The sequence below is a fragment of the Microcaecilia unicolor genome, chromosome 1 (assembly GCF_901765095.1).
Source record: "Microcaecilia unicolor chromosome 1, aMicUni1.1, whole genome shotgun sequence".
NCBI lineage: Eukaryota > Metazoa > Chordata > Amphibia > Gymnophiona > Siphonopidae > Microcaecilia > Microcaecilia unicolor.
In genome coordinates this window covers 461,656,934-461,675,090 of record NC_044031.1, presented here as the reverse complement: position 1 = coordinate 461,675,090, position 18,157 = coordinate 461,656,934, and the positions used below count along the sequence as shown (strand labels likewise).

General features: G+C 41.6%; 1 protein-coding gene across 12 annotated transcripts in view; it reads right to left on the bottom strand.

Annotated features, from left to right (window-relative positions):
• The window catches only part of PTPRM (protein tyrosine phosphatase receptor type M), a 1,370,833-nt gene that overhangs the window by 1,006,896 nt on the left and 345,780 nt on the right, over positions 1-18,157 (bottom strand). For all 12 annotated transcript variants that reach the window (XM_030213239.1, XM_030213256.1, XM_030213265.1 and 9 more), the window contains exon 2: positions 8,656-8,766. In XM_030213239.1, the coding sequence (XP_030069099.1) occupies positions 8,656-8,766 (111 nt within the window). The remainder of the gene's footprint in view (positions 1-8,655; positions 8,767-18,157) is intronic.

The window sequence follows — 18,157 nt, the reverse complement described above, 5'->3', positions numbered from 1 at the left end:
TAGTGACAGCATTCTCAACTATATAGTTTCTATCATTTTGATTTTCAGCCTTTTTATCTGCTGCTGCATAAAAAGCCACTACCGCTAACACAGGGCCCTTTTTACTGCAGCTTAGTAAAAGGGCCTCTAACTGCCTAACGCAGAATTAACAGAGGATCGCTTACCGACTCCTAAATAGGAAGCACTAAGGGCTAGATTGTATATATGGCACCTAAAAAGTCTGCACGGAAAACACTTCTGCCTAAGCATATTCTATAAGTGGCGCCTAGATTTACATGTGATATATAGAATATGTTTAGTTGATATCCTAGCGCCTAAAACTATGCACCTCCATTTACACCAAATGTGGCATCAATCCTGGTGCATAGATTTAGGCACAGAGGACCATATTCTATTGCAACAAGTGTAAATGTTGGAATGCTCACAAAACGACCATGTCCCTGCCTATAACCATGCCCCTTTTTGCCTGCATGCATTAGAATTTAGGTGTTGTGAGTTACAGAATATGCTTATTAAGTTATGTGTGTAAATTCTAATTATTGCCAATTAGTGCTCATTATTGCTTGTTAAAGTTCTGTTAACAAAGCTGATAGGCTTGTTAAGCCAATTAAGTTATGCATGTGTTTACAGAATATGCTTGGATTTTGGTGCGGAATGCTAGGCGCACTACACAGAATCTGGGGGTACGTGCTTAAGTGGAGGTGCTAACGTTAATCAGGAACAGATACTGTATGGTAGTGGGAACACCCACGATGGTTCCTGTGTTAAAATTTACAGCTACCATTGGCTAAAGTCCCAAATTAAGCTGCAGTAACTGCAAATTTTACTGCAGTTTAGTAAAAGAGCCCCTTAGGGTCTTTAAAATTTCATTTTTTGTAATTCATTTTATTGTTTTGATTTCTTGGCTGTATTTACTATTATTAATTTTTTTATATGGTTTCTAAGAATGTCTGTTTTATCTTGGTTTTATAATATTTATAATTTTACATATACATTCCCTTGAGAATTTTGTTAGGGGATCAAATCTATCTCAAGTATATTCACTGTAGATATCTAGAAAACCAGACTGGCTTGGTGTGTCCCAAGGACTAGGTTGAGAAACCCTGCTCTAAAATCATGAGAGGTGTTCACATCAAACATTTTTCCCAGTATCACAAGCCAATTAAGAGTGAATTCGAGAGAGATACTGCCTTCTATTTGGAGACTTAAAATTCTATATCCTCGCCTGACCTAATTCTGTCCCAGAAACAATTCCACATTAATGTGGGTATAAGCACATGTACTGTGGAACAATCAATATGATTTTGCCTACATGGAGAGCACTTTCAAACTGCCCTCTGTCTAAAAATGATCTTCTAGCCAGCTAAAGGTATACGTGGGTTTTCATTGTGCACGTGCTTTCAGCTGGGTTGTGAATTGATGTTCCCAGAGATATCTCTATATATAAAAGGCACCACCAACGTTCTATGAAGCCTCCAGCCGGAAGTGTGAAGGGGGAGAGATATCCGGTTTCCCCATGAGTGTCTGCCCCGCCCTCGCTCTCTCTGTAACACAAACAGTGAATGAAAAAACACAGCAAAGCACGGAATCAAATCACTCTCTCTGTAACAGTGAAGGACTCAGAGGGGGGAGGGGAGAGAGGGCAGGGACACACACACTCCCACATGCACACAGAAGAAAACCTTGCTAGCCCCCCATTTCATTTGCATCAGAAACGGGGCTTTTTTACTAGTATTTAGATAAGAGGAAGAAAACATGTTTGTAGATGACATTTTCACAACATAGCAGGTGCATATTATGTAGTCATTTTTAGTGCACATATTTTACACTGATTTTTCAAAGTGAAACAACCTGCATTACTCCTTTTTGACAATGGTGTAAATTCTGCATACTAGAAATAATTATGCAAGCTATTTAAAAATTGCCAAGAAAGTCAGTTTTAAAAAACTCATTGTCTCATTATGTAATTTTGCCTGGAGTACAGATTTAAATTTTTGAGCATTCTTTTGTTTTTGTTTGTTTGTTTTTGTTCGATTTTGATAAATGCTCTTCTTGCTCACAGTAAGAATTTATAATTCATTGCAGCTTACAACATAAATCCAAACAAATAACATATTATACAGAATATATTATATAGATGTAGAATTATGCAACCAGAACACATCAGACAGTTTGGGGATTTGGGGAGGGGGGTGGAGAAGTTAGAGCGGAAAGAACTGAATTTTGTTTTGCAAGTACATCTATTTTTCATTCTTTTTAAAGCTTTCCAATTTAAATCAACACAGGCATTTACTTAATGCTGGACTGTCTCAAACTCTGATGAACCACAATCAGTCCAAAATATGCTTCAAGAGCTAAAAGACATAATTCCTTCCCTGCCAGCTAATTGATTCGAAAAAGTTGCAGGTTCACATCAATGTGCTTGCTGTTGCATTCTGCTTGTAAGTAGGAATATCATATGCATTCATTTCTCTATTGATTATGCTTATTTTACATATGGATTGTAGCACTGCAGTTTAAAGCATTTCACTGCTGGACTGAAGAGCACCCTGTGCACCACAAGTCTAAAAATTCTCCTTTTATTAACACAGACAGCTACTTTTACAAAACTTGTTAAATCGAATGCATTCTGAAACCTAATTTTAAGAGGAAAAACCCTAGCAGCTAGAAGTCTACAAGTCACTTTGCAGCCAAACAAAAAAACCTTTAGCCATCATTCAGATGTTTTAAAGACATAAAAAAAACTACCTACACAAACTAAAATAGGAATGCTACTTTTCATAGTATTGGGCCAAAGGCACAAACAAAATTGCTAGCAGTTTTCAGAAAGCTCTCAGCCATGTATTTCTCTAATTTTATAGACAGGCAACGATCCTATAGCAGCAGCAGTCAACTTGTTAAGATGAGTTATGAAATTGCTTGGCTTGAAATGAGTTCTAGGAAACCAGGAATCAACAACAACTTGTCCAGTACCTTTCCTCTACAAGTGAAAAACATCTGTAGAAAGCATGTGGAGCATGGTTCATGAATTCTTTCCAACCACTCTGAGTATGAATGTGCATGTGTGTGGTCTCCATGTGTCTCTGGCCAGGAGGGAGACGGACTAGGGCAAACTGAATGGAACCATGGAAAGGATGCCCCCCCCTAGCAGCAGTCTCATGAGGCTACCAGTAGGGGGCATAAGCACCATTTTGAATAACAGTGCCAACCTGGGCAGCAGCGGAGGAGGACTGATGCTGCCTGCTATCACTGGGAGCCTTTTAACAAGGTAGATGAGTGCCAGGGGAGGAGAATGAGGGGTGGAGGGAGTGTATGGATGAGGGACAGGGTTTGATTGTCAGGGGAGGGTGCGGAGATAGACAGTTATATTGAGAGGAAGGTTAGAAGTGGGGGGGGAGGCAGATGAGGATAGGATATTAGGGAGCTGGATTTGTAGACAGTGGAGGATGTCAGGAAGGTATACCGCCACAGGACTGGCCTTTTATCTTTATTTAATTTTTCCTTTTCGGGCTCCTCCCACCTTAACTTTCACTACTTGACTGTCTGTAGTGTCGTAACACTTACAACCTCCTCTTTAAGTGACGGTAGTTGTGGCTGTGCAACTAGCGGTTAAAAACTGAACAAATAGATCCCATGGGACAAGCAATAATACAATAATATTATTGTATATTATTTTATATATATTACATTATTTTTATACGTATTTTAAGTAATACATTCTGATCATATTGTTCCTGAGGTTTGTCTAGCCTTCCTTTGTTCCCACTCCTTTGTGTATTATTGCTTGTCCCGTGGGACCTTTTTGTTCAGTTCCTTTCTGGTTTCTGTCCTTTGCAAATGCATTTTAATTAAAACTCAATAAAGAAAAAACTCGTTGTCTCATCCTTTCATCCCAACACAGCGCGGAGAACCCCACAAGTATCAACATCTCAGACCACACTCTCCCCATCTCAGACAGCCTGCAAATCCTCGGTGTTACAATGGACCGCAACCTAACTCTGGATAGCCAAGTGAAATCCACAACAAAGAAAATGTTCTGCTCAAAACACGGCAGCCAGGCTTATATTTGAAAAAAACGTGATTCAAAAGCGCAAAACCCCTCCGCGAAGAATTATATTGGCACCCAACCAAAGAACGCATTGCTTTCAAAATCTGTACAGTGGTTCACAAAATCATCTACGGTGAAGCCCCAGGATACATGACAGACTTAATCGACTTACCAACTAGAAACACATCCAAATCGACACGAACATACCTAAACCTGCACTACCCAAGCTGCAAAGGACTTAAATGCAAATCAATCTACGCATCCAGTTTCTCCTACATAAGCACACAACTGTGGAATGCATTACCAAAATCCTTGAAAACGACGTACGACCATCTATCCTTCTGGAAAATACTAAAAACAACTTGTTCAAAAAGGCTTACCCTACTGAACCATCCTAAATGCCGGATCTCGGCAACATAACATAACTATGCCACATGAACTTTTATCTTACCATAACATCACCTTGTATTTGTTAACACCGGAGTCTGCTAACACCTCTCTGGTATTATGTAAGCCACATTGAGCCTACAAATAGGTGGGAAAATGTAACAAATAAATATATTACATATTTCTAAACAAATTAACATTCCAACCTTTGTAATTTCTTTGGACGCAGAGAAGGCGTTCGACTATGTTGAATGGCCTTTTCTATTTCAAGTTCTGAAATGGTTTGATTTTGGCCCTAAATTTATTGATATGGTTTCTGTTTTATATTCAGCACCAACTGCTAAACTTTTGATAAATTATTCAATTACAGACCCATTTCCATTGCATAGCTTTGTCACCTTTACTATTTCTTCTTGTTCTGGAATCTCTTCTTATTGCTATCAAAGAACATCAAGAAATTCAAGGGGTGCCTATTGGTGACTCTTCAATTAAACTTTCCGCATATGCGGATGATATACTCCTTTACATTACTAATCCAGATAGTTCTCTTCCTCCTCTATCAATACTACTAGACTATTATGGTTCTCTTTCTAGTTACAGAATCAATTGGTCAAAAACTGAACAACACGGGCATTCGGCATTCACTCAGTCACCCCCTTCTATCCAAACACCACACCAGAAGCCAATTTCTTTAACGAATGTGGATTTATTTAGGCCGCAGCCAGGTCCGCAAAAATTTATTTACCGTAAACCTTCACATAAACAATCATTGGTAAACATCATTGATAAACATCTCCCTCCGAGTACACAGCCCTTCTTGCTTATATTACTACAGGCTGTGCCGTCCAAGCACCCTGTTCCTCCTCAGTGCTCCTCACTGCTCCCTCTGCTTGCTGAAATCCAAATGGCGCTGTGTTTCCCTTCACAGCCCTTCTTCACCCCTCCTCCCTACCCGCCCCTTTACCCATCACCCTTCAATCTCGTATCCTTCCTATCCACTCCCACTCCTCCCTCCCTCTCCCCCCCCCCCCACCCCAGATTCTTCCTGAGCCTTCAGCCCGGTTGTAATCGTCTCCCCTTTAAGTGTGAGCCTTTCCATTTACTGCCCATGAATATACATTGCAACAGATCACAAATTGTATCCTTTCCTATAACATGGTGTCCAAACCAAATTAAATATCTTGGTATCCTTTTTGGGACTTCATGGGAAAATACACCTGTAACTCTTGGTCCCCCTTACATCTTAGCTGGTGGGGGAGAATCAAAACTATTAAAATGGTTGTTGCTCCTCGAATCATATACACAATGAGCATGTTACCTTTCCAATTTCCTAAATCTTTCTTTCAGAATTTGGATAAAATTATATCCCCTTTTTATGGAAAAATAAACCTGCAAGAATTTCGTTATTCAAATTACGAATGCCCAGACATTTGGGAGGTTTGAAATTGCCAGACTTCTACCTTTGCAAATAAACATTTTTGCTTAGAGGAGCATTGACATGGAAAAATTCTCAAACAGCTGATACTCCTACATGGTTCTTTATTGAACAAACTTTGGTAAATCCCTTGTCACTAGACAAACTGCCACAACTGGCATCACCGACAATAACTACTAATTGGCCAATTATAAATGAAACCCTTAAAGCGGTTCTCACTTTAGACTCTACTTGTAAGTTTTCTATTTCTTCTTCAATGAAAGCCACAATTTGGAGTCACCCCCATATAAAGATTGGTTCTACTCCATTTTTATAGAAAGAATGTTTATCTCGAGGTATTTTTTGTTTAGCAGATATATGCTCTCAGGAAAATATTCTTTCCTTTGAAAATTTAGTTTTTAAGTTTCATCTTCCTGATAATCAATATTTTAAATATCTACAATTAAAATCTGCAATCACCATGTGGTTAAACACCATATTGTATATCAAACCCCAGATATACTGAAAGTGTTTACCTCTATCTCTCAGCCAAAGGGAATTGCATCTAAATTTTATTCTATTTTATTACCGCTCAATCATTCAAAAATTACTGCCCTTCAAAACATATGGATAATGGACCCTGATCATAGTCTAACAAACTATGGAAATGGTTTTTGGACCAAATCTATGAAACCTATTACATTGGCCCCAATACTGCAATCTCTCTTTCTGTTGGCCCATAAAGAATTATGGACCCCAGATAAACAACAAAGTTGATTCTTCATTATCAAACTTATGCTGGTCCTTTAATAGTGGTATAAGTACCCTACAACATATGTGTTTTTCCTGTCCTAACCTTCAATTATTTTGGTTGGTTGTTTGGGAGAGAATAAGTGCCATCCTTCATATCGAGTTTCCTCTCTCATATCAACTAATTATTTTTCAATCTACAGGTTTAGAACAGGCAGACCACAATAGTAATTACAAAATATTTGATATATTGTTAGCTATAGCTATTTCCACTATTATTAATAACTGGAAGAACTACAAATTAGTCTCTTTCTGCTTCTGGTGGGCCAATGTATGTACAATTCTCAAATACGAGAAGATTTTAGTGGAACGCAACAACTCTATGCACCCTTTTCAAAAAACATGGGACCCGGTGAATAAATTTTGTCAACTTTAATAATGCCCCCTCCCCTCCCAGCAAAGATCCCTCCCAACGATACCGGCAATCCCAGAGCAAAGAACGCCCCCCCCCCCCCCCAAAGACACATTAGTGCCAAAGTGTTTAAGTCCTGCATCTACCCCTAGTTGGCTCCTCCGATATCCCTAAGAACCTCCTCCCCTTGTAGGCTGGTTAGTGGTAATATTCAGTTCACTAACCAGCTAAGTACGAACATAAAGTAAGAACAGCAAAAACGCTGTCCTAATTTTATGCACCGAGTTAACTGGGCACCAGTCTGAATAACAAATCGATGCCAGGATAACTTCTGGGTGAGCTCATGCACCTGGATATTTCATGTTTTTGCATTTTCCTTCTGTTAAACAATTGAAATATAGGTCCATATTTACTTTTTTCGCTTTACTATCAATTGGTGGTATCTTGGAATTCTCTACACTTGGGAATTCGCACAAATTCTAACCATTTGATATATCGAAAAACTCTGAAAACTTACCCCCGTTTACTAAGCCACGCGGCAATGCCGACACAGCTCAATCAATGTGAATGGGCTGCGTTGGCATTAGCACATGGCGGCTTAAACAAGGGGGTTAGTTATTTGAAAAAAATTTTGATTCAGTTAAGCAGTTTTAATTATTGTAACCTGCATGAACTGATCAGGTATATGCAGGCTAGAAGTGATGCATAACATTAACTAATAAGCATCTCTCATAGGAAAGATAATTTAGGGAGACCTAGTCTAGGAAAACAACCTCTAGGACAGTGGTGAATGATAGTACACAATATAAATTAAATTCAGAGTGTGTCTGTATAGCTAGGATATAACAAATATAATATAGCAAACAAAAAAAACAAACAAACAGAAAATTCAATTGCACAGATTCTGCTTCTTGTTAACACAATTTGAAAAAATAGCTTGATGAATGAAAAGGTATAAATTAAATTGGTGAGCAGGACCTCCACCAAGAAATGTTTTCAGATGACTACACAAACTACTGCATAAAAACTACTGTAACAAAGTCAGAGCTAAAGTGCGGAATGTGCAAACTATGGGGTACTTTTACTAAAGTGCACTAATGACTAGAGTGCTCTAAGGGGCCCTTTTACAAAGTATCAGAAGCCATACGCAGGCTTATCGCATTCTAAATCAGAATTATCGCTGGCCCAACATGGCCGCTGGTGATAATTCCAGTTTGAGTGTGCCATTTCCGGCGTGCTACAAAAAAATCAATTTGTCTAGCGCGGCGCTAACCCGGTGGTAATCGGGCATCACCGCGTGCTGCCCAGGTACCACCAGGATAACGCAGGAGGCAACATGGCCATGAGATAAGAGTTACCTTGCTGCATGGCTATTTTTTTTGAGAGGGCTTTTACTTGTTGTGGTAAAAAGAGCCCTGGAGCGCAGGAACCCCCCACCCCCACCCCGCTACCGCATGGCCCTTTTCCCACAGCTTAGTAAAAGAACTCTTTAATCATAAGCCACCCATCAGAATATACTAGGTGTCTTATCATGTAGTGCACCTTAGTAAAAGGATCACTATATTTTAACATTATTCTACGCAAACACATAGTTATGTTAAGTAATAAACCTTTACAAAAAACAATTCCCAAAATGTAACAAACCTGGATCAGATGATGGCTTCACCCGGGTATTCACTTGCTCCCAGTTCAGGTCATCCTCCTCAGACTGAGTATATCCACATTTGCTAATTGGCACATCAAACAAGCAAGTTCCTGAAAAATATTAAAGATGGAAAAATAGTGAAATTAGTGGGGGAAAAAAAGTAACTCACCTAAATAGAAATTCAAATTATTGGAGAACATATGAGACATTAGACAAGGGAATTTTTTCTTCACAGTGTGTCTGTTCCATGCTTAGCAGGAAACATAAAAGCATGTACAGTGTGTACCTTATTCTTGTGCATTTTTACCTAGTAAGGCAAAGAAGCAGAAGCAATTTGGGAAGGAATAGGTGAGGGGCCAGGCATGTAACGGAGAGATTGTATTCCGACTTGTAGAAGGTAATATGAGAAAAATGAAGAACATTGTCTTTCTTCACATCACAACAAACTGGAAGCAGCAGTATCGATGAACAAGTAGTTTTGCCCTTCTGGAACCCCAAAAGCCTACTTTGCCTCAGAACCACTTATTGACTCCTTACGCCTATAAGTATTCAAATTCTTGTTATGACTGATGAACACTGTACTTCAAGCCAGATTTGTTAAAAGGTGCTAGAACTTTAGCACATGCTAATAAACATTGACACACAATATTTACCACAGGTCCTATTTTAGTAAGACTGGCCCAACATTGTTATAAATGATGTACCAGACTCAAGGCCTACAACTTAGAGGTTGGGAGTTTTAATGTTAAAGCTCTGTTAACTTACAATACTTTGTTAATTAAGAAGGTGGATGTACTAATCCACAGGATTTCCTACCAGTTTGCAGCCTGTTTCCACAAAAGTTTGCTATGGATGCAAGACATCTTTGCAGAGCTGCCAAGGGGGCTGGTTCGCAGAGAGGGAGCTTTTAGCCACACCCTTAGCTCCACCCCACTCCCCCAGCCATGCCCCTAACTCCACACAGTCATATCCCCCCAATGCCGGCCCACTTTACATCTTGTCTCCTCCCCCAATAGACTTCAGTCAGCAGCAACAAGCAGCTTCCTTCTCGAGCAGCAGGGAACGGCTTAGTAAAACGTGGGACCAGATTTTGCAGCTCTTATCGCAAGACTGGTCCCATGACAGCAGGAGATGTTTTATTAAGCCATATCCTGCAGGCAATGGAGGAGGAGGCTGCTCAGCGAGAAATCACCGATCCCCAGCGGGAATGCGGGAGATGTCCAGCTCAAAGTGGGAGACTTGGCAGGTCTGTCTCCATGGGCCAATTTTCACTAAATTATGAAATGTAATATAATTAAAAATGTATATTCCCCTTATTAACATGGACAAGAACATGCAGAGCATATTATAGATAAAACATAAGGCACAATTCAATACATTATGGGACAGGTTCTATATGTGGCACCGAAAAAAGGTTGTGCTTAATGCTATTCTATAAACTTCACTTAAAGTTAACTGTGGTTTATAGAATATGTGTAGCAGCGTTCCCATGACTAAAATTTAGGTGCAGCTATTTACGCCAACTAAAACCTGCTGTAAACGCCATCTCATTTAGACACAGATTGGGCATTTTCTGTAACTGTGTGTGCAATTTTCAGGACCACCCATGACCTGCCAATGCCCCTCCCATGGCCATGCCTCCTTTAGTGATCTGTGCATTAGAATATACGCAGACCACTTTACAGAATACACTTAGGGCCCTGTTTACTAAGCCTCACCTTAGTAAACAGGGCCCTTAGAAATTTGCGCGCATAAATTCTTATTAGTGCCAACTAGTGCCGATAATTGCTCGTTTGTGGACAATTATCGGTTTATGATTAGCTTGTTAATTCAGTTGCACGCGCAAATGAGCTACATGCGCTGATTTGCACATGCCACTTCTATCAAAGGCCTTAAGTTTTGGGCTTACCACACTATAATGTAGGATTTTAACATGCAGCAAGCCCAAAACTAATGCATTAAGAAGTGATGTTCCCACTATTTTTAACATTTGGATTAATGGATGGTACCTGCTCCTGGTTAACACAGAAGTATTTGGTGCCTTTTATTTAAAAGGCAGTAAATGGTCCCATGCTATCTTTGCATGAGCCAGTTAGTGCATGGAAAGTATAATGTGTTAGATGACAAATGCTTCCAAGCCCACTCTCTGCCCGTGCCGCACTCCCCCCGAAAGTAATTTTTCAAAAAATTCATTAATATGTGATTTAACACATGGAAACAGGGAAATTATTGCAAAACTCCCTAACACGGTAGCCCATTCCCATGCATTAAGGGCCAGATTCTATATATGGCTCCTGAAAACTCCACACAGATACTCATAGCTGGACACTTTTGCCTCACACCTGTTGTGGCAACACCACAACAATCAAATTTTCAGCTTTGATTATTCTCTCTCTGGGTAATTCTATTGCCACAAACACTATATTAGGCAGTAACACACCGAACTTTCACTGCTCATTTATCCTTTAGACTGGTGCTTTGTGGCTAGAAAATGGGAAGGTATCAGCATTTTGCAGCCACTAGCGCCATGTTGGAAGTCGGGCACCGAATTTGAAACAGTAAAAATGATCTGTGGCACTTAGTCCCCTGAAGAAGCTTAAGTGAAGAGAAACGGAGAACCCCATTGGGAACACAATTTGAAAACTAAGTGCTGGAAATATGCTTTATGTCAAACTGATGATCACTGATAAGAATCGCTATATATTTTTCTTGTGCATATTATAAAAGTGTAAAAATAATTTTAAAAATTGGAAGGAAAAGGTTTTTTTAAGCCCGATAATAAAAATGGGCGTCCGATGAATGTAGGCACAAAGATTATTAACTTGCTGCCACAGCTGGGACATTTGAGGTCTTTTCCCCTCCTTTCCATTAGAAGGATAAGAACTATTTTGTCTTCACCTTTATACTGTACTTGTTTATAAGATTTTTTCACTGAAGTTTGCCTTATATTATTATTAGTTTATAAGGAACCAGACATCCTACACTTAAAACAATTGAATGTGAACTGATTTGTCTGTTACTGCTTGCACCAGCTCATTAATTCAGAATTATATGCATATCAGACTACATATGAAATTTTGCTGCTACTTATGATAGGCGATACTTTAAAATGCACAAGATGACAAAATATCAGCTCTTTGCCCATTGGGACATTTTGCTTTCAGGTCTCATTTGTAAAATCACTTTGCACTGTGAGCTATAAGGATATATGTATGCTAACCACACATAGTGATGACAAAACTATGGAGTTACAAGTTACTTTTTCTGAGGTATAGAAGTGTGACAGAATCTGTTCCCTCAACAAAGCTGCAAACAATTAAGTGCTCTAGCAAACTAATGTCCAAATGCTATAAAGCCAAATAAAATGACCTTTCATGGAACAGTAAGTCAGCTCTTGGTAAAACAATTAAGTTCCACAAAATATACACAACGTAAAAATCTAGAGTAACTCAAGAAATCTCAAATAATAGAGGGGCTCACACTGAAAATATATTGTTCTCAATGGAGAAAATAGTGACAAAAGATTTATGCAATATACAGCAAAGTCCCCATTTCTTCCCAAGAGTTCCAGTTTTTTTTTTCCTGTTTACTATAAAACTGTCAGTTTTTATGAAACTGTCCCATAAAATATAACAAAATGACTTATGAATTATCATTGTCCTTGAAACAACAAAAACACAGAGTTATGGCATAAAAGGAGCCAGTCTGTCCATTTCTCTTCCTGTTACAATACTGCAAAACCTTCTAGATTTCTGTGGCTTTAATATCATTTTCTTGCAACTAACAAACCTTTGTGCTAGTCCAATGCATTTCTGACTTCTGATACTATTGTTCTTTCATTAACCTTTCTGTTCAAACATTTTTGTCTGTGCTACTTCTAGGTTTATCTCCTTTCAGCTTTGCACATTGACACAGGGGACAGGTTTGAGAACCACTGTTTTAGTCTCAACCTCTTGCCACTTCCTTCTCTCTCCTGCATCTTCTTTCTCTCCCTTTTCTTACTTCCATTTCTTCTATGCACTGCCATTCTCCTTTCCTTTCACAACCTGTCTCTCAGCCCCCTCCTTTCAGTTCACAACCCACTATAGCCCTCTCTTTCTGCTCCTCCAACTCCCATCCCAGTGCAGCACTGCCATTCATCTAATCCAATTCCTATAAAACCCAGGTGCAGTGTTCTCCACCTGTCCTTGACCCTCTCCTTAACCCCTCTCCTTTTTCACTTGTTCAGTCTTCACCTTGAAGACTGGAGGAGTAGCCTAGTGGTTAGTGCAGTGGCCTTTGATTCCCACTGCAGCTCCTTGTGACTCTGGGCAAGTCACTTAACCCTCCATTGCCCCTGGTACAAAATAAGTACCTGAATATATATAAACCGCTTTGAATGTAGTTGCAAAAATAACCCCTCAGAAAGGCAGTATATCAAGTCCCATTTTCCCTTCCCTTCCCATCCTCCTCTTATTACTTCAAACCGCTGCGTTCTTCATTCTTCTCCCTGTGGCTCTGCTGCTGTGTTCCAGTCCCAGATCAGAGGCAAAGATGCTTCTGCTGCCTTCCAAGCCTTAATTGGGGCATTTCCCTCTGCCATTCTATATTTGCTCAGCAGCAGAAGGTGTGGTACTCCTCATGGCTAGCTATACCATGTTACTTCTTTTGTGGCCTGTGGTCCAGCTGTGCCATGCTACTTCAATTATTTCCAGTGGATCAATTCAGAATTGCTTCTTACTTGCAGCTGCCACAGAGGTTCTATAGCCTTGCTGCAATTGCTCCTCAGCACTCAAAATCAACTTGTCAGCAACACGTGTATTTTTGTAAGCTTGATAATCTGGTTCCATTAACTTGCCCATCTTCAGTTTGGATAGTTCTATGCGAACCTTCTTGTCTATAACCACCTAGTCCCATCTCTCTTTTCTTCTGTTCCCCACCCCGTGGTCCAGCATCTCTCCTCTTCTCTTCCCCCTCCCATGGTGCAGCATCTCTCCCTCTCTCTTTCCTTTTATTCCTCCCAATGGTCTAGCCTCTCTCCTTCTCTCTCTTTCCTTCTTCCCCTCCAGCATTAGGCCCCACATCTCTTCCTCCCCTCCACCCTGGTTCAAATATTTCTCCCCCTTTCTTTTCCCTCCCTTCCCTCCCCTCCCCCCAAGTCCAACATTTCTCTCTCTTTCTCTCTCTCTCTTCCATTCCTACCTTCCCTCTTCTCCCCCCCCCCATAACGAGTCCAATATCTCTCCCTTTCCCTTCTCTCCCTTCCTCCCTCCTTTCCATTCCTGGGTCCAATATCTCACCCTCTCTTTTCCCCTTCTCCCTTCAACCCTGGGTCCCATATTTGACCCCATCTTTACTTCCCTCAGTCCATGGGTCCAACATCTCTCTCTCTCTCTCTCTCTCTCTCTCTTCCCTTCCTCCCTCCTGTTGTCCAGCATCTCTTTCTCCCCCTCGCTTCTGCCTCATATAAAACATCTCTCTCTCTCTCTCTCTCTCTCTCTCTCTCTCTCTTTCCTCCCTCATCCTACACTGTCCAACATCTCGCCCTACACTGTCTAGCATCTCTCCCTCTCCCCCCCCCCCCCCCCCCCATCATCAGGTCCATAGTCTCTCCATCTCTCTTCCCTTTTTCCTCCCTCTGCACTGGGTCCATATTTTCCTGTACTTCCCCTCCCCCCCATCCACAGTTCTTATCTCCCCATGTCTCTCAGCAGCCCCCCAGTCTACATTAAAACTTGTCTTTCACCGGCAGCAGCAATGATTCACATGTTACCTCCAGCCAGCCCTACAGCTTTCCCTCTGTTGTGTCCTGCCCATAAGGAAACAGGAAGTTGCAGCAGTGGGGGTGGGACACAGCAGAAGAAACAAGGCCACAGGCAGTGTATGTGAATCACTGCCACTGCCGGCAAAAGACAAGTTTAAAGATAAGGGAGAGAGTGTTGAGAGAGGGGGGGGCTGATGCTGCACCTGGAAGCAGAGGGGAGGGCTAGAGGAAGGGATGGACAGAGATATCTCAGAAACTGGACCACTGGTAGCACACTCTAAATGTGTATGGAGGATGCTTGGTGTGTGAGCATCTGTGCACAGCCAGATGCATATGTCACACACCTAATGTCTGCAACTTAATTACTTTATTGTGTTGTGATATAGGTGCAACAGAGGTTATTGTAATGTTCCCTGTTGCTTCCTAACCAGTAATTCTCTGCTGCTGCAAGCCAGAACTGTCAGGATTAACTATTCAGCTAGAGAAGTACAATAGAAAAGCAAAAATCCATAAATATGTGACAAGGAATCTCATTTTCGAAAGATAAAAACAAGCGTAGGATAAACATAAAGGAATCCTGTTCAGAAGGAATGGATCCTCAGAAGCTTAACTGAGATTGGGTGGCAGAGCCGGTGGTGGGAGACGGAGCTAGTGCTGGGCAGACTTCTACGGTCTGTGCCCTGAAAATGGCAGATACAAATCAAAGTAAGGTATACACAAAAAATAGCACATATGAGTTTATCTTGTTGGGCAGACTGGATGGACCGTGAAGGTCTTTCTCTGCTGTCATCTACTATGTTACTATCCTGCTCATTTTCGAAGGAGAAGGGCGCCCATCTTCCGACACAAATCGGGAGATGGGCGTCCTTCTCTCCTAAGGTCGCCCAAATCGGCATAATCGAAAGCCGATTTGGGGCGTCCTCAACTTCTTTCCGTCGCAGGGATGACCAAAGTTCAAGGGGGCGTGTTGGCAGTGTACCGAAGGCGGGATGGGGGCATGGTTAAGAGATGGGTGTCCTCAGCCGATAATGGAAAAAAGAAGGGCATCCCTGACGAGCATTTGGCTGACTTTACTTGGTCCCTTTTTTTTCAAGGCCAAGCCTCGAAAAGGTGCCTGAACTGACCAGATGACCACCGGCGGGAATCGGGGATCACCTCCCCTTATTCCCCCAGTGGTCACCAACTCCCTCCCACCCAAATAAATAAATAAATAAAAAACTCCCAGTTTGTGGACTTTTGACTGAGACAAGAAATTATTATGTAAAATGTTTTGCTTTATGAAGTTTTTTTTCTTTCTTGATATGCTTGTATAATTAAAATTAAATAAATAAATAAATAAATAAAACACATTTTTTCCAGCCTTTATGCCAGCCTCAAATGTCATACCCAGCTCCATCACAGCAGTATGCAGGTCCATGGAGCAGTTTTTAGTGGGTGCAGTGCACTTCAGTCAGTTGGACCCAGGCCCATTCCCCCCTACCTGTTACACTTAGAGATGGGCGCCCTTAAAGATGGGCGCCCAGTTCGATTATGCCCCTCCACGTTATGTTACTATCTAAAAAGTTGCATAAAGCAGAATTTGGACGTTTTTCTCACAAAAATGTCCAAAACAATATTTTCAAAACCAGTTTTTAGACGTTTTTGTATGAAGTTCATCACAAGTACATTCAAAACACAAGGGGATGTGTCGAGGGGGGGGGGGGTGTTAAGGTCGGTATTTTGGCATTCCTAAGACTTAGGATGTTTTACAGCCATAATGGAACAAAACAAAAACATCCAGGACTAAAACTAAGATGTTTTGAGGTGCCCTAAATGACCAGATGACCACTGGAGGGAATCAGGGGTGACTTCCCAATACCCCCTCCCCAGTGGTCACTGACCTCCTCCCACCCCCAAAAAATGTGAATAAAAATATGACTTTCCGGCCTCTATGATAGACTCAGATGTTACAGCCAGGTCTATTACAGCAGCAGGTAGGTCCCTGGAGTAGTGTAGTTGTCAGTGCAGTGCACAATGGCTTTGGGGACTCAGATCCCTATCTCCCTCTACCTGTCACATTTGTGGTGGAAACTGTGAGCCCTCCAAAACTCACCAGAAACCCACTGTACCCACAAATAGGTGTCTCCTTCACCCAAAAGGGCTACTGTAGTGGTATACAGTTGGGGGTAGTGGGTTTTGTGGGGGTTTTGTGGGGCTCAGCAGACAAAATAAGGGAGCAATGGTGAGATGTGTATCTGGGAGCATGTTTTTGAAGTCCACTACAGTGCCCCATTTATCTCCTGGGATGTCTGGGGGACCAGTCTACTAAAAATTCTAGCTCTTCCTACATCTCAATGGGTTGATTTTGTGCGTTTTGCAATTGGCCTTTTTTTTTTAATGTACCAAAAAAACAAGACGTCCAAATCACAAAACCTTGTTCAAAACAGTATTTAAAAAAAAAAAAAAGATAGACATTTTTCTTTTTTTCAAACTTGATCTTCTTTTCTATTCAGATTCTGGACGTTTTTTGCAAAACGTCAAAAGTCGGATTTAGATGTCATATCGAAAATGCCCCTCAAGCTGCTCTAAGTTCCTCCCTCCCCCCACCACCACCCAATGAGGTGTGGGCTGAGCATACTGAGAAGAGAGATGTCATCACATCATGTTCTCTCCCATGAGGAGAGAGGAGGATATGTAAGAGCTGGAATTTGGGGTAATATGAGGAAAAGCATGCTGGAGATAAGGAGCAGTGGGAAACCACCCACAGGGCAGATTTCATTTCTACAGCAAGGAAAAGTCAGTCCTTAAAAGCCCCCCCCCCCCCCCCCTTTCTAAGTAACAGAATCCAGCCTTTAATACTATTCATGTAAGTACATTTGGTTAAATTTACTACCTAGCCATCTGCAACAATCTCAAAGAAAAGTACTCTTTTGTTTTATTTGCTAAAAAGCAACCAGTTCATCCTTCCAGCTTGATTGTAACACTAGCTGAGAAAGAAAAGGGCATGGGCCGGGAGACATTGCTAAAAATGACTTTATGCCTTAGGTCATTGAGAGCTCCTGAGAGAATAAACCAGCTTAGGCCTGTGTTTGCAGATCTGAGCTGAATTGTAAACTTCAGCAGGATGTTTTGGGAGTCTACCTAGTTTCTGAGACATGGAGGGGCATAATCGAACGCGAACGCCCCTCTCCATGGGTGACTATCTCCGAGGACGGGTACGCGAAGGAGCGGGAAAGACCGTATTTTCGAAAAAGATGGGCGTCCATCTTTTGTTTCGATAATACGGTTGGTGCTGGACAAATGCATTGTATTTGGGCGGATTTGAGATGGGCGGTATCAGTTTTCAGCGATAATGAAAACCGAAGGCGCCCAGCTCAAAAGCGAACACATCCAAGGCATTTGGTCATGGAGGGGCCAGGATTCGTAGTGCACTGGTCCCCCTCACATGCCAGGACACCAACCGGGCACTCTAGGGGGCACTTGTAAAAAAAAACAGTAAAATACCTCCCAAGTCCATAGCTCCCTTCCCTTGGGTGCTGAGCCCCCCAAATCCCCCCAAAACCCACTGTACCCACATGTAGGTGCCCCCCTTCACCCATAAGTGCTATGGTACTGGTGTAGAGTTGTGGGGAGTGGGTTTGGGGGGGGGGGGTTGGAGGCCTCACATTTACCACCACAAGTGTAACAGGTAGGGGGGGTGCAACATGCAGGACGTCAGACTCAGAAACCTGAAACGAAGGAAGAAGACTTCGGCTGGCGGGGGATGGGGGTTCCCCGCC